Genomic DNA, 13855 nt, shown 5'->3' with positions numbered 1-13855 from the left:
CGCCTCATTAGGACATTTTTTGGATCACAAGCCCGTCGCTCAGTATCTCACTCCTCGTTCATCAAATCTATGCATGCGTCCATGGGGTTCCATGCATTGTTATCGACGGCCACAGCCGCATGAAACGTCAAAAAACGGCCCAATGCGCAGCCACGACACCCCGTGTGCCTTGTCTCGGATATCTGATCCAGGCATTCTGCATTTTTCCCAATATGATGAGAGGCGCATATGCGATTGGTCTACTACGCACAGCCACGCCGACTCACATGCATCTCACGCTGGGCGCCACCCAAGATGAGTTGGGTCTTTGATCCTGTCGGTTCCTACAGAGCATAAGGACCCTTCTTTGGTAAGTATTCCTACCATGATGCAACAACACTGGCCCGAAAGGAGATCTGCAAGTACACAAGATTGGTGCGGTCCCTGCTCGTCTTCAACTGACGCTTAGATGCTATCTGACTGTATGTTGTACTTGATGTTCCTGTCGCCCACTCTAACAACCATTGAGTCCTTTCAGGGTGGTGTTCACACCCTGTCTATACTCTATATCCAATCTCCACGGCCATCTTCGACAACAACTCTTCTCACCGTACGTTGCTCCTCCGCGGTGTTACCACCCGCGCCCGTCAAAACTGCACGCCAAACAGGTTCTTCGCCCGGACACGCTCGCCGTAGCGGTAAAACACGACCGGAACGGGTATCATCGCCAGTGCAATAAAGGCAAGCAAAGAGGAGCCCCAACCCAGACCGAGTGTCTCAAACATCTTGCCGCCTGCCAGCGGCAGCGCCGCGCCTCCAAGGGACCGGAGCACCGTGCTGGCGGCGACTGCTGACGCGGCGAACATACCGAAGGCATCGACCAGATACGTCGAAATGGCCATCTAAAGGACAGGTCAGTGATTGTGGTTCTCTTAACTTAAAGAAAGAGAGGGATACCCACAAAGGCGAGGGTCATGCCAAAGCCCAAAAACGACGTCCCGATGATGGGCAGAATCCAATGTTGGTGCGTCTTGGCCGTCCACCCAAACAGAAACAGCCCAATGGGCACGGCTACACCGGCGATGATCATGAGAGGCAGGCGGTACTCGGGCTTGAAGTCGCCACCGTTCTTGGCTTGCAAGAACGCGACGACGCGGTCCAACGCAGCACCGGCAAGGAAAAGCCCAATCGCCGATCCTATCCCGAGTCCCAAGTACGAGAGCCCGACCTGGCCCGTGGAGAAGCCATACTCGTTTTGAAACAAGCCCGGCATGGCGGTGAAGATGAGGTACAGGTAGCCGTAGAGGATGAACATGTACAGAGAGAGGAGAAACACAATGGGCGAGAAGATGAGCATCTTGCTTGGCCTCACAATGGCCGAGGCGAAGATGTCCTTGGTGGCACGCCCGTCGTCGAGTGCGGAGCGGAGACTGCTGTTGCCAGTCTGCGTGCGGAGCTTCTTGGCCTTTCGGTCGAGGATCGCATAGGCATACGTTTCGCGCATAAAGATCAAAGACGCGATCGTGATGGCGCCGGACTGTTATCGTCCCCATAATCGCTCATCATCAGAACGGCAACCCTCTCGAGGTGCACGCGCGTGGGATGGAGACTCACCGCAATGGCCACAACCCAGAATGACCAGCGCCAACCTTTGGCCTGCGTGAGATATCCACCGGCTGGTGTCATCCGTCGTTAGCCTCCATCACTTCCTCGGCATAAACGATCCCTCGGATAACATTGACGGGTGCATACCAATTGGCCCAATGACGGGTCCAAAGAGCGGCCCAAACACCCACGCCGCCATGACCTTTCCTCTCTTCTCGCGGGGGACGAGATCGGCTATGGTGCCCGGCCCAATGGCCATGGGACAGCTGCCCGCAAGCCCGGCGAGCAGGCGGAAGGCCACCAGGCCACCCAGGTTGGGGGCCAGGGCGCAGGCAACGCTGAAGATGACGAAGAGCACGTTGCACACTTGGTACAGCGGCGCTCGTCCGTATAGCTCTGAGAGCGGCGCGATGAGGAGCGGGCCAAAGCAGTATCCGACGACGTAGACCGAGACAATAAAGGACGCGATCTCTTGGTTGGTGGACCCAAAGTCGGCCATGACCTGGGGGATGCCTGGCGCAAAGATGGACGAGGCCAGGGGGCTGCGAGCATTGTCAGTCTGTGTGTTTAGTTGGAGAAAGGTGTGAGCGGGATATGAGTACCTCACGAATGTGATGGCAGATACGATGGCAATGGCAGCCGCTTTCTGGGACAGGGGCCAGTTCATGGGGTTCGCCGGGTCGTCTGGCCCGTCCCAGTCGACGACGGTCGGATGGCGTGCGGCGGTCATGTCTGAGGCCTCGTGTGCCGACGACGACGACGTGCTCTGAGCATCGCGCTCCACATCCTTGTCGTCACCCGGCGGCCGCTGCTTCTGATCATGAGGCGAGAGGCCTGCGACCGTGGAGGCGCTCGAGACGCACTCCTTTTCATTATCATCACTGCCGCTCGGAGGCGCCATGCTTGCTTGTCGATACTATTTGGGAGTGTTTTCGGGGCGGCGTCGTTGACGAGACAGACAGCTGCAACTCGAGGCTGGATAATTCAACGAAACGGCGCGGTCTGTCTAGCACCCAAGATCATGCACGGACACGTCTCCAGGTGCGGCTGTGTCGTTGATATAGGTGTGGCCATGTCACAGGCATGTCGAGGTGTTGGTGAGTTCTTCTCGTGCCTTGCTTGGCCCGATCAGACTGAAAAGACCGAGACGCGGACGTCCGAACAGGCACCGGGCGAGACTGGATGCCGGAGTCTTGACCGAACCCGAGAGCCGGGCTCGGGGTTGTCCATATTGAGCCCCGGCACGGCTCATTATCACGCTGTGGGGGAGGGGGGCCAGCATCACACGCCACATGTTTCCTTGGATGCGGTGCTGTGCTCCGGCCGATACCCTGGGAGTCGGTGTGAAGCAGGCACGGGACAAGGGGGGCGGGAAGAGGGAAAACGGAAAGTGGTCCGGCCGGCCGGCACCAGATCATCGTCAAGCCACGGGCAAGTAGCTGGCCGTTGGTCCTTTCCATATACTACGACAATGCTGGGCTTCGTGCCCTGCAGCCAGCCCGCCCGTGGTCTGATGTCTGCTGTCGCAGCCAGCCTTGGCCCTTGGCAGCCAAAACTCGTTGATGATGGTTATCAATCTAATCGGCGGCTGATGGGCCATCAATGTCTCCAAACAAAGTAAGCTCATGGGGCTTGCCTGCAACACGAGACCAAAAGTCTTGTCCCCGCTCATTCGACCAGGAACAACCAGAATTCACAGAAACAGCAGTTCGCCCGGCACACACACATGGCCGCTTTGACAGCTTTTGGCGGTTGCCCGCCGTGGCTGGATGTCCCAATGCTACCCACAACCGCCAACCCGCAGATCTCTTGCACATGGGGCCGCAAAGACTGGGGCGGAGCGACAAGTCATTGGCTGAACCCAACGTCCCTCCCGCGGAGTCTCCGCGGACGTTCCGGAGCATCCGTGGATCTCACCCATCAAAGCCTCATCATCCCACGGAGGCACCTCGACTTACACACACACACACACCGTTCATCCTCCACATCCCATTTTGCGCCTTCGCTCACACGCTGCCTGTGCCGCGGACACCCCTGCGTGCAACGCGAGTGAAACTTCCAACAAAGGTCTCAGCGCGTTAGGGGGCTGCCTTGATCGAAGACAGCGCAAGACAAGGAAGAAGGAGCCCCAGACTCAGTTATTGACTAAGTCTGTCTGCTAGGGTACTACAGTCCGCCGGCGCCAATGGGTCGCCAGCCAAGACAACGGCCGATTTCGTGTGCGCTGTGCCGGGTGCGCAAGCTCCGCTGCAGTCGAGTCTTCCCATGCTCCAACTGCACGTCCCGCGGAGTGGCGTGCGAGCATGAGGGTAGCCCCCACGGCATGAGCCTGGGCGTCGCTCCCGGCTCAGGCATTCACAAGGACGCTCCCGTCGCGTCCAGCGCCACGGCCGACCTCAATGCCGTCGACCTGCTATCTCGCCTCGAGCGCCTCGAGGCCCTGGTGGCGTCCCAAGCCGCCGTCGCCAACAGCAGCAACAGTCTGGGCAATGGCAGCACCGACGCGGGCAGCAGGGCGTCGGCAGAGCCGTCCAAGCAACGACTCCAACGCCAACAGTCTCCCTTGGTACCGCCAACGAGACGTCCCGGCTCCAACCATCAGCAGCAGCAGCAGCAACTCACGTTTCCACCCCCGCCAGCACCGGCCCCGTCAACATCTCCATCCACCGAGGTTCCGTCGCGTCTCCAGCGCCTTACGGCCGATGTGCTGTGGCTGGAGAGGTCGTGCTCGGGCCAAAAGCTCCTGGTACGTCTTCCCATCCCTCCCCATGCTTGCGAGCCCACCCGCCCGTCCTTGGGCAACATCGTGAGACGTGTTTGCGTACCGAGTACACAACGCGTACCTGTCGCCTTTCTTCTCGTGGTCGCAATGTCTGATGATACGGTTGTCACTCCTCCCAGGACTCACTTGTCGCGGACCCCATCACGTTCCGCACGTGCCCCATCCGCCTCATCTCCAAGCCCTCGTCCTTCATCGTCGAGTCGGATGGCTCGCCCGCCGCCTTAGGCACCACCGAGGTTGTCAAGTGCATCTGGCTCCCGCGTCGTGACGAGGCACAGATACTCGTGCAAAAGTATGTGAGCGACGTGAGCCACTTCCATCACATCATCCACTTTCCCACCCTTCCCCGACTCATCGACGACATTTACGACGGCATCGAACGCGACAGCCGCGTCGACGTCGGCGGCATCCTTCTCCTCCTCAGCATCTGCACCTGCACGACCTATGCCTGGACGCCATACGATGATGCCCGTGCACTCTATGCCTCTGCCGCCGAGGCGAACTGCCAGACGACCGGCTGGCTCAAGGCCGGCCTCGACGTCGTTGACCATGTCCAGCGCACCGCCCACACCTCGCTCGAGTGCGCCCAGGGCATGATCCTCATCTTCTTCGTCCTCTGTAGCCTCGAAGGCGTCTCAACTCGCGCCCGCTCCCTCGTCTCGCAGTCCATCGCCATGGGCCGCGAGCTCTCCCTCCACCTCATTGACTTTCCCAACAATTCTCCTGCCTCGGATCCTCAGCAGATGCACAGCATCAAGACCGAGATGGGCCGCAGGGTCTGGTGGTACCTTGCTGCCTCGGACTGGTAAGTCGTCCCGTGCCCTGCGCGCTGTGCCTTGGTCCGCTCCCTGAAGCTCACGTCAGGCAGGATGCTGTCGCAGTTTTCTGTGCCGCAAGAAGGCACCTATACCGTTCTGCCAAGCCACATGGTGGTTAGGAAGCCCCGCAATGCGAACGATAGAGACATTGTCGAAGGCCAGGAGGTCATCGACCGTCCAATAGAGGAGCCGACGTGCGTATCCTACCTCCTCCAGCGCATCCGGCTAGCGGAGGTTTGCCACGGGCTGCTGGACCGCAGTCCTTTCGTCATGAGTCCAGAAACGATGGAGTACCGCCAGGTCATGGAGGTGGACACGAGGTTGAACCAGTTCATGCAAGAGATGCCGTCCTTTTTCTGGCTCGACAACCCTAGCATGGAGAACCTTCCCCCCTCAGACCCGCGACGTACCCCGAGCATCACCGTGCAGCGCTATACCCTCAACATCCTCTTGAATCGCCAACTCTGCAAGTTGCACCTGCCGTATCTTGCCCGTGGCAGCGTGGAACCGGCGTTTGCGTATTCACGTGAACAGTGTCTCAAATCGGCGAGAACCATCATCCACATCGAGCACAAGCTGAGGGGGGAGAACTTGACGTTTGTGTCGTTTCGTCAACGGATGAACATGGTGCTTCGTAGCGGTTTTGTCGCCTGCATCGCCCTCGTCCTGGACGCTTGCTTGGTCGACGACTCCCAGGACACTATCAAGAGCGGTGTGGAGGTTGCCGACGCGTGGAGCATCCTAAACGAGGCGCGGGACCAGTCGCCTCTGGCCTCAAAGCTCCTTGAGCTCTCCATCCAGGTGCTCAAAAAACACAAGGCGTCGCACCCGGCACTCGAGCTTCTCAAGAACCAGCCGTCAGCCAAGCTGCGGACTCATGGCGGCACACCGCCCATGACTCCAGATTCGAGTCACCGCGATGACAGCAGGAATGGGTTGCTCCCACAGCCGGCGAATCCAGACTCGGAGACTGCGTATCTGGAACAGCAGTGGCAGCAACTTCAAGGTAGGATGGACCTGGACAACATAGACTGGGACAGGCTCTTCTGGGGCTTGGACGCGCCGTTTATATGAAGCCACTCGCCGTGCGCTCGCGTTCCGAGGCCGATGTATATGAGATGTCTATTATGCCAAGCTTGGGGAACCTGGGTGACAATGAACAGCTCAAATGTAGCTTCCAGTGAATCGAATCAAATTAAATTAGATGGCGATTTGTGGGCGGTTCTTGTCAATCAATCGGATTGCCGGCGTTGAGTTGCTGGCCGCGGGACATCATTTGCTCGGCGTGGGCGCGGCGGTCGGATCGGCCGCGGGCTTTGTCTGTTGCGTCGCTGGGACCCTGAGCGCGGACGCGTGAGCCTCTGCTTGGTGTGCGGCTTTGGAGCCTGGTAAGAGGCGATAACTTACGTCTTTTCTCGGCCCTCAACTATCGGGTCCTTTGGCGCGAGGATTGGCTGAAATGTGTAGACTCCTGCGCAGAGTCAGGGATTGTTCGCGGGAATCTAAAGGTGAAGAGAGCAGGCTCACCGCCGATGACGCCGCAGAAGGCGGCGAGGGCGATGGGCAGCGCCTTTTGAAATCCACTCATGGCTGCGAGATTAAGCACCAAAAACGTCTCGCGAGCAGGATCCGAGAGGACATGAGAGACGGCTTCAAGACTGTGCTCGAGAAGACTGAAGTTGACGCAGGCCAAGTTCCAACAACCCATGCTAGATCGGGTGGAAAGTCGTGCCGTGCCCCACTAAAGATTTAAGGTACCTTCCATATACTACTGCACGCCCTTCACGCGCCAGCGCCAACGCCGTCCACAAGCACTAACCTGGGTACCTTAGTACGTACTGGGTCAGCGCGGAACGCGTCTCACGCAGACCCGGCGCGTTTAAGTGCACGATACCTCGCCCACCAAAACTGCCCGCCTCGACGTGAGCCTTCTGAATTGTTGCCACCGGCACTCCACGCGACCTAGTTTTTCTACTCGACACCATAGTCGTCCATCACAGACATCGACGGCATACCATACAAACGCATACAGCGCCGCAGCTTTTCCGCCTAGCCTTCGAGCATGAGACCATGACGGACGGGGACCATGGCCAACTGGAAAGAGCTGGGGGAGGTTCCAGACTCCGAGGGGGAAGATGGCTTCGATAGCCAAGAAACCGAGGCGCCAGCTTTCCCACCGGCAGTCGTGGATGCTGCAGTTCTCGTGCCACAGGAAGACAAGGACATATGGGATGTTCCCGACTCGCAAGGCGAAGGTCAAGCGCGGCCAGCAGCCCTGCCTGAGGGTGCCGCAACATCCACACCGCCCTTCGATCAGCTTCCCTACTCGTCACCGCTCTCCTCCGTGCCCAGCGAGGACGACCTGCCGCCTGTCGATGAGCTCTTACTTGGCCGTGCCGATCACGAACATGCCGCTGAGCAGGAGCGAAGCCAAGAAGCCGAACCAACGGAGCACCTCCCGCTTCAGCCTGCGTCGTCTGGCCCGGTCCGGACACGAATCGAAATTCCGCTCTACCAGAGCCACCGAAATCGTCACCGAGAATTCATTGACGACGATCATGAGGCGAGACAGTTGGCCGTTCGCTATGAACGGTCCTTGCGGCCACGAAAACCCATCCAGGAGCACCCGTACCTGCTGGAGAACGTGCAGTACAGCAATCTCTTCAAGAAGCACGGCGTGAGGCCTGTGCGGGTGGCGGTCGAGTCTGCCCGTTACCTTCGCGAGGACACGGAGCAGGATCACGACTTCGAGGAACAGAGTCAGGATATGACAGATGTGCCGGGCGATACACAAGCTCGCTTCAACGAACCGTCCAGCTCCTTGGGTGCAATGGATCCGTTTGAACTTCCCTCGTCATCGCCTCCCAAGATGTCTCCAGCAAACAACCGTGGCGAGGAAAGCAGCCGAGCAAGCTCTACCGGCGATACGGACGGTACAAGCGTTCTCGACCAAGATCTGCCAGCGCTTGATGACTTGTTCCAACCGATACCTCGCTTGGTTCCGACAAAATCCGCCAAGCGTCCATCGTCGCCACCTCCTTCCACGATACGGAAGCGTCGAAGGATAAATGTTCTCGACAGTGATCCGGTGGAAATGAATGCACCATCCAGGGAAAGGGAGGCTTCTCCCGACCCGCTCGCATTGACTTCGCACAATCCGCAACCGAGACTAAGCGCCCGCCATCACGAGACGTTACGGGACTCCCAACCTCGGACTCCTTATACAGAGTCTCAAAAACCATTGGCTGAAGCAGTTATTGATATTTCATCAGACGACGACAACACGCACAGGTTTTCACCAAGCCTGCGTCACAATGGTCCGTCCTTGTCAAGCGCGAGAAGCAGTTCGGAAAGCGACGAGGAAGTTGTCAACACCATTGGGCGGCGCATTCGCGGTGTCCTTCCGGCGTCTTGGTTGCGATTGGATCAACAGTCTGGTCGAGACAAGCTTCAGGCGGACACAAGAAGAAATAAGAACCGTCAGTCTCCCGCTCGCGAGATCCGGAGAGGAGTCGCGCAGTCAAGACCAGCGTTGCCCGGCTCGACGGCAGCGAACTTGTTGTTTGATGAGTCGGACGAGAGTGATGGAGAGAAAGTTGTTGGCCCTATTCCTGCGAGTGATCGGTCTTTCGTTCAGGCCAGGCTGAGCTTGGTACCGGACGCAATACCTGACCCGGCTCAGTCCGTCATATCAGACGACGAAGGCTCCGTGGTGGAAGACGACCATATCGATGCCATGCTGCCGGGACGGACCGTGGGCAAACGCCAACTCAAACTCCCGGAATCATTGAAACGCGACCCAAAACGTATCAAGGCTCTCGGCCATACTCCAATTCCACGACGCTCCAAAGGGCAGCGGCAAGGAAAGATCACCAGCCATGTCTATCGGGCCTCAGCCCCGTCAGAGCGAGACAACTCCAAGCTCAAGAACCGAAGATCCAACAGAAGGGCAGGCAAGGTGCATCCCCAGCGCTCGGCTCCTCGACTTAGCATCCTAGACGTAATCGGACCAAATGCACCACGTTTCCTGAACATCGCCGCACGCGCTGCTAAGCGACAGCTCGGTCAAGGGCGAAGCAGTCCCAAGCGAAAAACTATTCAGCTCGCAACTCGGCAAGACCAGATTGATGCAGCGTCGGTTCTGCATGAATGGCGGGAGGGCTCTATCCGTCCACGCGAATCGGTTACAAAGGCTATCAGGAATCCCATGCCGCCTCGACCACCGCTGCAAGACACCTCTGGCAATGGGCGAGTGAGGCAGAAAGCGTGGGCGAGCCAAGCAACATCGACTACTCGCAAGTTGGTCAAGCAGATCAGTGACGGCGGCTCCATCACATATGGGCCAGACAAATTGTTTGGTAGGCCTCGGTCAGACAAAGCACTTGCCGCAGGCAGTGTCGTCACTCGTCCTGCGACCCCGACCCGTCCGGCTCAACTTGAGATGGATGAAAGCGATCAATCCAGGCGAGGCGCTTTCCATGCTCGAAAGCGAGTCTTCGACCGTTTGTACCGCAATACCCATGTGGGGATGCCGCTCCAAGCGTCTCTCGCCAACATCGCTATGGAACCAGACAGCTCTACGGAGCAAGGTGACTCTTCCGATACTACACATACTAAGACGGCGCCAACTCTTAAATCACGCCCTGAGAGGGCGCGCAGGCGAAAACTCATCAAGCCCCGACGTGTCGACACTGAGGCGCCTGAGTTTCTGCGTGCCAAAGAGCCTCTGCCCGTCAAATATGTGCCTGAGTTTAACCCGGCACGGTCTGACCACGACGTTTCCAAGCTGCTCGGCTTGGGCCCTTATGGAACGACCTACACGCAGCACTTTGAGGTGTTCCCTCTCGATCCCAGAGTCTACTTTCACGAGACTAGTCTTATCGGTAGCGGTATCCTTGCATCTTATCTGAAAGGCAACGTCTCAACAGCACCGGCGGACACCCGCCCGTCGGTTTCCTTCAATCTGGGCAACATAACCTTGGAGTGGGGTGCCTGGGATGCTCATGTCTCCTCAGAGCTTGGCATAGTCTTCGATTTCGTTGTGGAACAAATCGAGAGTGCTGACGCAGGTGGCTCCGGGATTTCTTCGACCACCGTTGAAGCCTCCATGTTTGTGTTGCAATACCTGAAGGAATCTCTGTGCTTTACACTAGACAACGATGCCAAAGCTTTCGCCGCTCGTTCGATTGAATGTCTTGGCTCTTTCAACAGCCGAGTCGACTGTCTTGTCAATCATCTGATACGAGCACCAGAGTGCAATCAGAGCTCAGTAATGCGGGTGTTGGACCGCATGCTCCTTGTGGCACTCCTTGTCTTTCGTATATGCCAAGACGAGCCGGCGCTGTCAACCGAGCAATTTCAGGCCGAAGACCTGCTGAAGAGAATCACCGAGACCTCGATGCGGATTCTTTCCGGCACAGGCGCAACCCCAGTCAAGAGAGCATACGATGACTTGCACTCCATACGAGCCCGAGAACGCGGGATTCGGGATGACGCCTTCGTCATTCAGTCATGGGTGGTCTTGATGAAGGTTCTAGAGGCCGCTCATATCCCTAGGGCATCGTTTTGGGACGTGGTGCAGGGCGTGATAGTCCCACCATCGGTCGCCGCCAGCGCAGATGCAGAAGACTTTGAACGCTCTTGGGAGTTCATGTTCACCCTCCTCCCACTTGTCGAATTCGGCGACTCTGGCGTCATTATCTCGGGCAGACGTCATGACCTGAGCAATGACGGATGGGGCATCCCCCAGGCTCTTTTAAAGCGTGTGTTTCGTTTGTACCAAGACAATACGCGACAGTCTCCCAGCTTCAACGACTACTGCAGAGCACTTGTCGGGCGATGCCATTGTCTCATCCAACAGTGGGGGTGGCGGCGGTCTGCGACTGTGGTTGGGGTCATCTTCGACTTTTTTGGCTCTCAGGATCTTGCTCATTTGCGCAATGAAGAAGCATACGAATCTCCCCGGTTTTTGGAGGAACTTGCCAGTCGCCCGGTACTAGAAGTCGAACCTGGCGACAGATGCTTCCACATATTCCTGAAGATGGTCGGACTGAGTATCCGCAAGCTCAGAGAGGTCGATGCCACAAAGGATATACGCAACCTGGTTGTGAGGACTACGCCAAACCACAACCGCCAACATCTCAAGGAGCAGACCGTGCACGCACGCGATCTCGCAGCTCTGAGAAACCACCATGATCTCCTTGCGACTTTGTTCTGGGCAGCTCCTCCTGACCTGCGTCCAGCCATCACCCTTATCGAGCGACTAGTTTCCCCGGAAAATTCCCACAAGGAGGCCTGCCTGATAAACATACGCTGTTGGTCACAACTCGCTCGATTCATCGTTGCGTCTGGGGAGGCAAGCACATCCTTCAGGCCCTTCAATCAGTGGCGGAACTCCTTTTTCCAGCAGGTTCTCCGACAATTCAGTTCCGTGGCTCCGGAAATTCAACAGCAAGCCCTTGCCATGGCCAAGGATGGTAGGCAGCCGATCAGCGAGGACCGTATAAACGACACGATTGCTAGGAACAAGGCGGCGGTAGGAGATGTGATCTACGCTTCTGTCGCCGCATCCCTAGATGTCCTGATGGCCGCGACCGACCTTGAAGGCGTCACATTCTCACTAAACACCTACCAGCTTCAGATCATCTACCAGCAATTTGCAGCCGCTCCGCCAGACCTTGACTGGGGAACCTTGCAGACCGCCATTACCACCCTGAACTCATTTCTCGGCATGGTGGACGACTTCAAGGAGCAAGAAGAGAGCCAGCAAAGCGAAAGCCAAATATTGAACTCGGCTTTGGCCGACGACGCTTTAGAGACGGTCGAGCGCGTTTTGCTTCGAGGATTCTTCTCCATGGCTCGCTGCGTGATGTCCTCACGAACCGAAATGAGACCCCACGCCATCGCAGGTGGAAACAAGGACAAGTGCATAGAGAGCGTGGTGTCACTGTCTGCACGACTGGGTGCAAGATACATCAAGTGCGGCAGCTTCGAACTCTCAGACTTGTTCAGATCGGGCACGTACGGGTTGTTTGTCGCACCGCCATATCAGCTGGACTTGCATCTAAGAAGACATATGGTTCATTTCGTGTCGGTCCTCTTGGAGTCTGGTCTTGATTCCTGGACCAGTGCAGGGTGCAGTTTGCCCGAACTATGGGTACTGTCGTTGGTGAAACCGCGCGAATACCTGAAGTATGAAAATGCCCTCGCCAAGCAACTTCACAAGAGCGGCAAAGACTATGTGCCTGACGCTGTGGTGGCCTTGGGCTCGAAGCCTGACTACGCGACGAACCGAGACCTATTTGAGTTTGCTATCTCTCGGATGAGAAGGTCGGTTCGTGACGCTGGGCCATCGCTCAAGGCAATATTGCTGGCAGAGCATTCTACGACTCTGCAGCGGGTCATGGAGCAGATCAAGATGGACCTCAAAGCCGTGTCGCACGACACGTCAAGCCATCAGCGTTATGTGGTGTTCACTCGAGGCGTCGTCTCGCTCATCAAATCACATGGCTCAGAGATCCGACCGGTGGACAACTTCTTCTACCAGATCTCGAATGAATACTCTCCCTCGACTGAAGACCCTCAGCTGCAGGTTGCGGGGTTGATATCATATGGCGTGCGACTCACAGAAGGCGATTCCAGAAGCAGCCAGCAACTCTTTCACCTCTTGCTCAGCAACGTCAAATTCGCGATAAGCAACGATGGGCTGCGCGAGGACGTGGGCATGCTGAGAAAGGGCATGGCGAATCAGGGCATCGTCAACTTTGTTCTTGGCAAGATGTTGCCGTCCTGCATTCGGGCTTCGTTCAGAAACACGTCTGCCTACCCGCTGCTGGACGTGTACGGAGAATCCTTGCGTATTCTCATGGCTAAGAAGGCAATTGCATACGAATTGACCGCGGCCGACCTCCCACAGATCGTGAACCTGACAGATGCAGCGATCGAGGGCATAGGCGACTGGGCGAGGGACGCCGTCAGGTTGTCAGCAGCGCAGTTGCATGTCTTGCGGCAAGTCGTGGCGGTGCTCAACTTGCTGTGGCCGGGACTGCGCGTCATCGCTGCGTCCAGCCCCCCCTCACAAGTATGGACCAGGCTATGCAGCTCATTCGAGTTCCTGCACCCAATGATGACGGCAGCCGAAGACGCGACCAGCGGTCTCGCTCGTCCAAGAGAGACGGCGACCACGGCAGATAGGCTTTTCGGAACGAACACGACAAACTGCGCCCGGCAATCTCGACCTGAGTCGGACGTGAAGATGTTCACAGACTTGATCGTCAAGGACGTGGCAACGGGCTGGGGCAATCGGGGGAATCGAATGACAACCCAGGCAAACAATCACGGCGGAGCCTCGGCGAAGGGCGTACCAGTTCCAACTTTCGACGCTGAAACCGTGTTGCAAGACTTGCATGAGCGCATACGGGAATGGCGCTGGTGGTGGGACGAGGTGTTTGGAGTTTCGTCGCACGCCGACATGATTGACAATGTGGTGTTTTGAGAAGCGAGGTGCATTGCTAGGCGTTTGGGTTCATTCCGCACAACCTTTGGAATGAATGAAGAGATAACTATGGGAGCGCTGACGTGGACGAATTATGAAAAAGTCGAATGAAAAGCATTGGAACATGAAGAATTCCAAGCACACAGTGCTGTTTGCGACTGCGTGGTGACATGCCTA

At 57.3% G+C, this 13855-nt stretch overlaps 4 protein-coding genes across 4 annotated transcripts; 2 read left to right on the top strand and 2 right to left on the bottom strand.

Annotated features, from left to right (window-relative positions):
- Positions 1-413: 413 nt before the first annotated feature.
- On the bottom strand, positions 414-3450 carry JDV02_002665 (uncharacterized protein). The gene is made up of 5 exons (XM_047983714.1): positions 2187-3450; positions 1732-2126; positions 1594-1655; positions 941-1516; positions 414-881 (listed from the first exon to the last, which is right to left on the bottom strand). Exons 1-5 carry the CDS (start codon positions 2483-2485, stop codon positions 627-629), a joined length of 1587 nt encoding a protein of 528 aa, XP_047839686.1. The 5' UTR covers positions 2486-3450; the 3' UTR covers positions 414-626.
- On the top strand, positions 3447-6470 carry JDV02_002664 (uncharacterized protein). The gene is made up of 3 exons (XM_047983713.1): positions 3447-4330; positions 4486-5171; positions 5235-6470. The coding sequence occupies exons 1-3, from the start codon at positions 3770-3772 to the stop codon at positions 6256-6258; spliced, it is 2271 nt and encodes a 756-aa protein (XP_047839685.1). The 5' UTR covers positions 3447-3769; the 3' UTR covers positions 6259-6470.
- On the bottom strand, positions 6111-6858 carry JDV02_002663 (uncharacterized protein). The gene is made up of 3 exons (XM_047983712.1): positions 6712-6858; positions 6592-6655; positions 6111-6523 (listed from the first exon to the last, which is right to left on the bottom strand). The coding sequence occupies exons 1-3, from the start codon at positions 6770-6772 to the stop codon at positions 6457-6459; spliced, it is 192 nt and encodes a 63-aa protein (XP_047839684.1). The 5' UTR covers positions 6773-6858; the 3' UTR covers positions 6111-6456.
- Positions 6859-7056: 198 nt separating this feature from the next.
- Positions 7057-13768, top strand: JDV02_002662 (uncharacterized protein). The gene has a single exon (XM_047983711.1). The coding sequence runs from the start codon at positions 7271-7273 to the stop codon at positions 13676-13678; it is 6408 nt and encodes a 2135-aa protein (XP_047839683.1). The 5' UTR covers positions 7057-7270; the 3' UTR covers positions 13679-13768.
- Positions 13769-13855: the final 87 nt, after the last annotated feature.

This window comes from Purpureocillium takamizusanense, chromosome 2, assembly GCF_022605165.1.
Source record: "Purpureocillium takamizusanense chromosome 2, complete sequence".
Taxonomy (NCBI): Eukaryota; Fungi; Ascomycota; class Sordariomycetes; order Hypocreales; family Ophiocordycipitaceae; genus Purpureocillium; species Purpureocillium takamizusanense.
The sequence above is the reverse complement of the archived record's forward strand: the minus strand, read 5'-3'. Positions and strand labels throughout refer to the sequence as shown.

What these genes read in the sequence shown, in the direction of transcription:
- JDV02_002665 (XM_047983714.1), bottom strand. Translation starts at nt 2,485, where the DNA reads ATGGCGCCTCCGAGCGGCAGTGATGATAATGAAAAGGAGTGCGTCTCG. An exon ending in TCTGGGTTGTGGCCATTGCG is followed by an intron (nt 1,517 to 1,593) that starts GTGAGTCTCCAT and finishes GGACGATAACAG; the next exon opens with TCCGGCGCCATCACGATCGC. An exon ending in TTGGCATGACCCTCGCCTTT is followed by an intron (nt 882 to 940) that starts GTGGGTATCCCT and finishes CCTGTCCTTTAG; the next exon opens with ATGGCCATTTCGACGTATCT.
- JDV02_002664 (XM_047983713.1), top strand. Translation starts at nt 3,770, where the DNA reads ATGGGTCGCCAGCCAAGACAACGGCCGATTTCGTGTGCGCTGTGCCGG. An exon ending in GCTCGGGCCAAAAGCTCCTG is followed by an intron (nt 4,331 to 4,485) that starts GTACGTCTTCCC and finishes CACTCCTCCCAG; the next exon opens with GACTCACTTGTCGCGGACCC. An exon ending in TACCTTGCTGCCTCGGACTG is followed by an intron (nt 5,172 to 5,234) that starts GTAAGTCGTCCC and finishes CACGTCAGGCAG; the next exon opens with GATGCTGTCGCAGTTTTCTG.
- JDV02_002663 (XM_047983712.1), bottom strand. Translation starts at nt 6,772, where the DNA reads ATGAGTGGATTTCAAAAGGCGCTGCCCATCGCCCTCGCCGCCTTCTGC. An exon ending in CTTCTGCGGCGTCATCGGCG is followed by an intron (nt 6,656 to 6,711) that starts GTGAGCCTGCTC and finishes GACTCTGCGCAG; the next exon opens with GAGTCTACACATTTCAGCCA. An exon ending in GTTGAGGGCCGAGAAAAGAC is followed by an intron (nt 6,524 to 6,591) that starts GTAAGTTATCGC and finishes GTCCGCGCTCAG; the next exon opens with GGTCCCAGCGACGCAACAGA.
- JDV02_002662 (XM_047983711.1), top strand. Translation starts at nt 7,271, where the DNA reads ATGGCCAACTGGAAAGAGCTGGGGGAGGTTCCAGACTCCGAGGGGGAA.